Source organism: Sinocyclocheilus rhinocerous, unplaced genomic scaffold, assembly GCF_001515625.1.
Source record: "Sinocyclocheilus rhinocerous isolate Xijiao unplaced genomic scaffold, SAMN03320098_v1.1 scaffold147, whole genome shotgun sequence".
Lineage (NCBI taxonomy): Eukaryota > Metazoa > Chordata > Actinopteri > Cypriniformes > Cyprinidae > Sinocyclocheilus > Sinocyclocheilus rhinocerous.
The window spans coordinates 1,314,712-1,323,525 of record NW_015651498.1 but is presented as its reverse complement, the minus strand read 5'-3'; the positions used below and the strand labels follow the sequence as shown (position 1 = coordinate 1,323,525).

Below are 8,814 nucleotides of genomic sequence, written 5' to 3'. Positions count from 1 at the left end.
GTGTGTGTGTGTGTGTGTGGGTGTGTGTGTGTGTGTGCTCACAGAGAAGGAGAGCAGATTGCCCAGAACGGACTGCCATCAGACCAGGACTCTCCACGGGTTAGTTACCGCTCCTGTACCTACCCACAATACACTAGCAGTCAGCAGACACCACGAACCACCGGTCAGGGACACTGAGAGTTCCCATAATGCTCTCTGATGACCCCAGCTGACGTGATACACACGTGTTTGTCAGCTGTTCATCAACGACAGTCAGAATCGTTGGAGGTTCTCAGTGGACTTTCTGAAGGCTAATGGCAATGGTGTGTTCTGTGGACATGATGTGCCTTAAAAAGATACCAACAGATAAATGAGTAACGATGATGAAATGTTCCGGTTCATTACTAGTTTAAACGAGCAGAAACCTCAGTAAAGCACGATGGAAGCCTATGGGAAATATGGAGCCGTTAAAGCACTTAAATGAATGCCTCCATACAAAAAATGAGTGTTATTTAATGTCTAAAGTGTCTAAATTGTCTTTTTTGACGTGGAACTTCTTTTTTTGGGAGGATCAACTTCTGATTATGCATTAGAAAAACAGGAACATATAAAATTATATATAAATTAAGTGACTTTACACTTAGAAAAAATGTCTAAAAGTGGGTCAAAAATGTATCTGGTTTTCCCTTTAAATTAAGATTATTGTCCTGCCTCACTGGCAGATATTTTTTTCTTATTTTAAGCATAAAGTCACAAAATTGTGATAATTTTTTTCCAGAAAACAAAATAAAATGTATTCATATAAATAATATTTTTGTGTTAATATATTGCGTCGTTTTAGTAAATTAAATAAATGTAATATATTTAGATTAGTATAAATTTAATATAAATAAATATTAATATTAATTATTGTGAATAATATATTTAGATTAATATTTGAAGTGTATTATTTTACTAAAAATCATTTCATTAAATATATTTGTTATATATTTAGATTAGTATATACAGCTAATATAAATACAAATGTATAATATTGTGTAATATTTTATATATAATGTTATGTATTATTTTAAAATTGAAATGCAATTAATATACTAAGATTAGTTAATATATATTAATATGTTAATCACAAAATTATAACCAGTTATTCAGACAAAAAAAAACTTAATATCTTAAGACATTTTGCTTCTCAAATAAATGTATCTTTATTTAAAAATATTTATATATTTATACCGGAAAACAAGACGAAAATACTAAAGAAGAACGTGATTTTTTGCAGTGACATTTTCTCTATAGAAATGATGGTGCTTTATAGAGTGTTCTAGACTTCCTTTATAAGTGCATTACCGTAAGCACTGTTATTTACTGTAAAAGTGAAGCGTGCTTCCTCCTCTTGATATTATTTTCAGTTTTAATGGGCAGTGTGTGTGATGTGAGTCAAAATGAACCGAGAGCATTGCTTTAAGATAGTAGTTTTGATATTTAAACCTGTGCAAATGATCTGCCTTGATTTTGATAGCTTGGTTCCGCTTTCGTTTGTTGTGTTTGCGATGTGAGCTTGTGAAACTCAAACCTGTTGTTCTGTGTTTAGAGTCCAAAAACGTCCAGTGGAGTCGATTTTTTGTGTTCGTTTGAGGTGATTTACCATAAAATGATCTGCAAAGACTGTATGACGGGTCTGTCGTCATGTACTTCCAGTATCTCTGTTGGTATCCACTAGTTCACGAACAATAAATCAGCTGATCTTTCTCCACAGTTTGTATGTTGTATGTCCTGTGACGTGATTATCGCTGCGTCTGTGTTTAAATGCATCTAACCCTTCCTTTATCAGGCTTCACTGGCTCCTTATGAGAGCTTTGAAGGTTTTTAAGCACAGATCTTAATAAAGCTGGACTAAAGAGGTTGTGTTTGAGTTCCTGAAAGCCGTTTTAGCGGAGCAGGACGGGTTTTGCGGTACAGTAACACATCTGGAGTGAACTCTGTGTGCTGTCGCTTTAAGCATGATGTTTTTCAATCAGTATACGAGTGAACTGATTGAGTTTCAGACATCTACGATGTTTCCCGGCCTTCTGCGGTGACTGTAGATCGATAGTTTTGCATCTTGCATGATCTTTTTACCTTTAAAGTCAACATGAAATGCATTTAAAACCTGGCTTATTCTGCAGTGTGATGCATTATCTGACATTAATAACAATATCCAACAGCCAAAAAAGATATAAGAATTATTAACAATGTGTTTAAACGTGTTTGTTTTTGTCTTGTTTTGCAGTACAGATTTCGAAACATTCTTAAATCAAGATATATTTACTTGAGATGCAAAATAAAGATATTAAGTCTTGTTTTCTGAACAATTGATCAAAATGAAGTGACTCAATACATTTTATTTTTTTGTATTTTATATTAGGTTTTAACTAATCGTAATATATTAAATGTATTTAATATTTCTGAATATAATAGTGTGTAAGTGTATTATAATATTAATAAATGATATGTGTTCACAATAGTTTAATACTAATCTAAATATATAAAAATGTATTTAATGAAATGATTTTTTAGTAAAATAATAAATTTTTTGTTTTTATATTTTCTGAAAAATTTAGTGACTTTATGCTTAAAACAAGAAGAAATATAAGTGTATTATAATATTAATAAATGATATGTATTTGTTTGATACTAATCAAAATATATATAAATGGTATATAAAAATACTGTTGTGTTGTTTTCTGAAAATTTGATCAAAATTTAGTGAAAAATCAACTTAATTCAAAGGGAAACATTTATTTATTTTTACTCCATTGGCAAATATTTTTTCTTGTTTTTAGCATAAACTCGCTTAATTTTAATATATTTTTCAGACTTAAAATCTTTTATCTTCTAAAGAAAATGTATGTTGATTTAACAAAAAACAAAAAAATCTGTTTTTGCAGTGTAAATAGATTTAATATTGAGTTCATGTTGACTTTATTTGAATGAGTCTCATCTCTGAATCAGCCAGTGTTTCTGTTTTCCTGCTAACGATTTCTGAAACGACTCTTTCAGAATTCATGGCGTGTGACTGACTCTGTAGGTTTGTAAGCTGCAGCTCAGTGACTGATGGCTGATGGTGTGTTGGCAGGATGGAGTGGAGGGCGAGATGAACGGAGTGGCTGAGAGGAGCTCGAAGGAGCCGAGTCCCATCCCGTCTCCGAGCGCAGACAGACGGGCCAAAGGCAGTCAGTCAGCCACACTGCCGGCGAAGGGTCAGGAGACGACGTCTGCGCAGCTGGAGGGATTCCTGCACCGCAAACACGAGTGGGAGGGACACAACAAGAAAGCCTCCAGCAGGTATAATAATATATTGACTTATCGCGCAATATATGTACATGACCTCAATCATTTTTGGTGACGCAATATATCGCCCATTATATTTACTTAAAAATGTATGTCACCATGTTTTGAACATTCCACTTGCGCCTGTGTCTTTTGCAGCTTTTTGTACATAACGTGGTGTAGTCATGAGGAGCTAGTTCAAATTTAAAAAATGCTTCTACAAAGTTTAATCTGCAGATATGACCTTGTTTAGGGATCTATGCCTTTGTGCATACAGACATCTGACTGCTGAGTAGTGATTGTGTTTTTCAGCAATAGTGTGCACCCTTCATTTACAGAGAAAAGAAGGTCAGGGAAAAATCTGTATATGGAAAAATCTCCATACAAGTTCTTTGTGCATTTTTCTTTTTTTCTACTTGTTACTTTGCACTTCTTGTTAGAAAATGTTTATGTACTATTTATTCAGGTTTTTTAAAGTATTTAATATTTTGATAATTTTTATGATCTAAATATTCTTAAAATTTAAAAGTTTGTTGACATTTGGAAGTGTGTAGGCCTTCTTGCATTACTATGCTTTTACATTATGATTATATATTCAGTGGCATAAAATGGTCTTTAAAATGACAATAATATCGCGTATCGCAATTATTTCTGGGGCAATATATCGCACAACAAAATGTTGTTATCGTTACAGGCCTAATGATGATCACAGTAATAGAGAAGTCAAACGTTTTCATTACTTGAAATAAAATAACATTAAAAAAAAAATTATTTCAGCATTTCTCGTTTTCATTTAGTTTAACTTGATGCACCAAAATGACTAAAACTAAAACTGAAATAAAATGAATAAAAACTAGATAGCAAAATATGACAAAAAACTAAATTACTCAACCTTAAAATCAAAATGAAAACAGAAAATGCAAAAATAAAAACTAATTCAGAATATTAAAAATAACTAACATTAACTTAATTAACACAATTAATTGACACATGTATATGGCTTTATATTATGTTTTTATATGAGAAATAATTGCTTTCATGAAGATGCTCTCAAAAATTAATTTCACTGTAAAAGAGGATTTTGTAAATTGTAGTTGTAAATTAAACTAAAAATAAAAACTAAGATAAGATGAAAGATTGGTGTAGGTTTTACGAGAAGATGCTATTTAAAAACTATTAAAAAGTATTCGTTATTGTTTATATACACACAACAGAATTGCTAAAACTTTAACTCAAAATAAAATAAAAATGGAAAATACAAAATTAAAATAAATAAAACAAAATATTTAAAAGAAACTGTTACTAAAACCATAAAAAATTGTAACCTGAAATAAAATAAACATGAACTAAAATAAAATAAAATAAATAATTTCTCAAGCAACATTTCTCATTTTAACTTATTTAGTTTAACTTGATGTACTAAAATAACTAAAACTGAAATAAAATTAGTAAAAATTACATAAATATATTTTTTAAAAAAACACAAACAGAACAAAATGCCTAAACTTGGAACTTGAAAATGAAAATGGACAATACAAAAATAAATACTAATTCTATATTTAAAAAATAATAATAACATATTAAAAAACTAAAATTACACTGACTGAAAAGTTTTTTTTTTTTTACTTTTAATCATCAAAAGTGACAGTAAAAACATTTATTAGGTTACAATCGATATCTATTTCAAATAAATGCTGTTCTTTTGAACTTTCTATTCATCAAAGAATCCAGAAAAATTAAATATATCACAGTTTCCACAAAAATATGAAGCACCACAACTGTTTTCAACATTGATCATAAAGATTTAGATAGCTTAAATCAGTGAGACTCCTTCATACTGTTTTTAGCCATGCATTATTATTATATTTGGCATTGGTGTTCATTTTGAACCTCGCTGATAATACTTTCCCTGAACATCTGGAAATAAGCTAATCTAATATAGACATAACCTTCATCTCAGAGTTTGAGAAAATCTGAAATCAAGCAGCAAATCGAGATGAATCTGTGTTTTTAAAAGAATTCGTCTTGAGGAAATTCCATCATAGAATTCTCAGGAATCATCGCAGAGTTTACGCAGGAGCATCTGGATTCATTTCTCCGCTCCGATTGATGAAGCGTCTTCATTAAAATGACAAACAAATCCAGAGGCTCCTGCGTAAACTTGTGTGTGTGTGTGTGTGTGTGTTGTGTGTCTCATCAGATCCTGGCATAACGTGTACTGCGTCATCAATAACCACGAGATGGGCTTCTACAAAGACAACAAGAGCGCGGCGCAGGGCGTCCCGTACCACAGCGAGATCCCCATCAGCCTGAAGGACGCCGTCTGCGAGGTGGCCGTCGACTACAAGAAGAAGAAGCACGTCTTCAAGCTCAGGTGAGGAGTTCAGAGCGCTGGAGTGAGTCGATTGCTATCTCAATGAAGTAGTTCTGCTGTGACTGAAGCTCTTGTTCCTCCTCACAGAGTTACTGATGGAAATGAGTATCTCTTCCAAGCCAAAGATGATGTAAGTCTGCTTTTATCATAATAACTTCATCATAACTCCAGCAATATTACTCCAAAAGCTAGTGATGGGAGTTTATGGTTTATTTTTGCACACGTTGTTTAGCGGCGCCCTCTTGTGGTACATGAGAAACTGGACCTTCATATGATAAAACAGACTAAAAAAAAAAAAAAAACAGAGTGAACTTCTGATACCTGAATTAATTATAGGTTTTTAGTTCAATTTAACCCTCAATCCATTAACTTCACATTATTAGATTTTATAATCAAATATGTAATTCATCTGCACTTTGCAGCAACTGATGATAGATAGATAGATAGATAGATAGATAGATAGATAGATAGACAGAGACAGACAGACAGACAGACAGACAGATAGATAGATAGATAGATAGATAGATAGACAGACAGAGACAGACAGACAGACAGACAGACAGATAGATAGATAGATAGATAGATAGATAGACAGACAGACAGACAGACATAGATAGATAGATAGACATAGATATATAGATAGATAGATAGACAGACAGACATAGATAGATACATAGACATACATAGATAGATAGATAGACAGACAGACAGATAGATAGATAGATAGATAGATAGAAATAGTCAGATGATAGATAGATAGACAGACAGACAGACAGACAGACATAGACAGACAGACAGACAGATAGATAGATAGATAGATTAGATAGATAGATAGATTGTGGATTATTTACTGTTAATTTTGCAATGTTTATTTCATTTTATTTGCAACAGTCATAATTGTTCAGTATTATTCAGTATTATTATAAGTTTTATTAACTGAAACTAAAACTATTAAGAATAATTTTTGGTGATTGAAATAAAGCTGAAATCAAATTAATTCTAAATATTAAACAAAATGTAAAATTTTAATTTAAAAAATGATTAACATTTTGTTTAAAATAAAAACTTAACTAGCAACTAACTGAAATATGTTTAAGTTGAAGTACTAAAATTAAAAGTGAAATTGATCAATTAAATTGAATAAATTAAAATAAAATAAATATATATAGAAATAAAATGGCAAAATCACAATACAAAATTATTTAAAGTTAAACTAAAATAAATAGAATTAACTAAAAATAACAATAAAAGTATATAGAAATATATTTTTTAAAACTGCCATTATTACATTGCAAAATTACTAAAAGCTAAACTGAAATAAAGTAATAAGGTATAAAGAATAAATATATAAGAATAGAAATATTAAAAAATTAATAAATATTACAAAATCACATTACAAAATTACTGAAACTTAAACTAAAATATTGTAAATATAAAACAAAAAGTAATTCAAAATATTGAATAATATTATAAACTTAAAAATAACTTAATAATACTTAGAATTATATCTGTTCAGATTGAGAATTTATTTCAGTATTTGACAAAAATGCTGTTTTTATATGGCTTGAGGAAAAAGTCCTCGATAAAGATGCCCCAGAAAATCAATTCAACTGTAAAAAAAAAATAATAATAATAATATTTGAAGTTGTAAATAAAACAAATATTACTGAAGTATCTTTAACAAGAAAATACTATTTTAGTTTTTCTATTTTAAAATTTCATGTTTAATTCAATGTGTTACTTGCCTTTGAGTGAAAATTGTTTCCACACACTTTTTTCCAGTGTATGTGGGGCAAATATCAATAAGTGAATTTCTGCACAACATGTGTATATACAGTACATATACAGTACAGATGTATTAGTGACTGTGTGTGTGTGTGATGTTTGCAGGAGGAGATGAACACATGGATCCAGGCCATTCAGAACGCCGGCAGCGGCTCCTCGTCCTCTGAGAAGTCAGAGATCACGCCTAGCAACCAGAGCCCCCCCGCCTCCAGCCGCGCCCACACGCTCCCGGCAACCGTCACCCTGACGACCGAATCCAGCCCCGGCAAGCGCGAGAAGGACAAGGAGAAGCGCTTCAGTCTCTTCAGCAAGAAGAAGCAGTAGACAACCGAAACATTCGATTCGCTCATTCCCTCGATTCTTTTACGACTTTCCGTTTGTGTCCGCCCACCTCCTCCAGTGATATCCCAGCATGCAAAGCTCATAAAGACGCCACAATCTGTGCCTGAAAGCCCGCGAATTGGGTCCAAAGTTGTACAAAACGCAAGGAAAATCAAGAGTGTGTCGCGATTCGGGAACGTCGGCGATTCGAATGCGTTTTTTTTACGCTCTTCCGTTTCTATCGTGGTTGATTTCGAATTCTGACTATTGCTAACACACACTCACTCACACACTCTCTCACTCATTCACTCACACACACTCACAAACACACACACACACACTCACACACACTCTCACACACACACACACTCGGAGCCAGAATTTTTCTGGGCTGTTACACAATCGATCATTTCTTAAATGTTATGAAGTGTTTAGTTACACAAACATCAATCCATACATATAATATAATATAATATATAGCAAAACGGTCTCTCAAAGAATGTTCTTGGCCGAAGACCCGTATGTTCAGCACGTTGGACAGCGCGTGCTGAGTGCTCATGGGATTTGAAGTCATTTTCGCGCGGCTGTGCTTCACGGGAGACCGCTTTGAACTACCAGTCCCATGATTCCTTGCGCGGCGCCGCTTTCCCTGCTCGTCGGCATCATCGGAAACGGGCCACAAGGCGTCGTAGTAACCAAGCCGAATGGCTTACTAGAAACCAGAAATCATATTCTCCAAAATATTACGCCAATAACTCAACTCAAAGCGCCTTTACTCCCTCAACGCTGCGCCGAGTTCGCGGTGGAAGGGATTAATCCACCTGAAACAGCTCGCTCGGCTCGTTTCCTTCGTGTGAGAGTGAGGGTTTTTGCGCCTCAGAGCCGGTTTCTGATGATTCGGTGATCCGGATCACGCGAGGAATTGAAGAGTTTGCTTGAGGATCACCGGGAATCGAAGAGCTTTAGGCTGAAGTTGAAGAGCATGAAGACGTTTTTGGGGAAGGTCTGATCGTCGGCGCGATGCAGGGCGGTCGAGAATCGTCTGA

General features: G+C 33.3%; 1 protein-coding gene across 1 annotated transcript in view; it reads left to right on the top strand.

The window, feature by feature from the left end:
• Positions 1-8,042, top strand: part of LOC107712955 (spectrin beta chain, non-erythrocytic 1-like) — a 98,283-nt gene extending 90,241 nt beyond the window's left edge. The window contains exons 21-25 of the mRNA XM_016518355.1: positions 13-99; positions 3,095-3,303; positions 5,489-5,662; positions 5,750-5,792; positions 7,553-8,042. Of these exons, the coding sequence (XP_016373841.1) occupies positions 13-99; positions 3,095-3,303; positions 5,489-5,662; positions 5,750-5,792; positions 7,553-7,771 (732 nt within the window). The 3' untranslated portion in view covers positions 7,772-8,042. The remainder of the gene's footprint in view (positions 1-12; positions 100-3,094; positions 3,304-5,488; positions 5,663-5,749; positions 5,793-7,552) is intronic.
• The last annotated feature ends 772 nt before the right edge of the window (positions 8,043-8,814 follow it).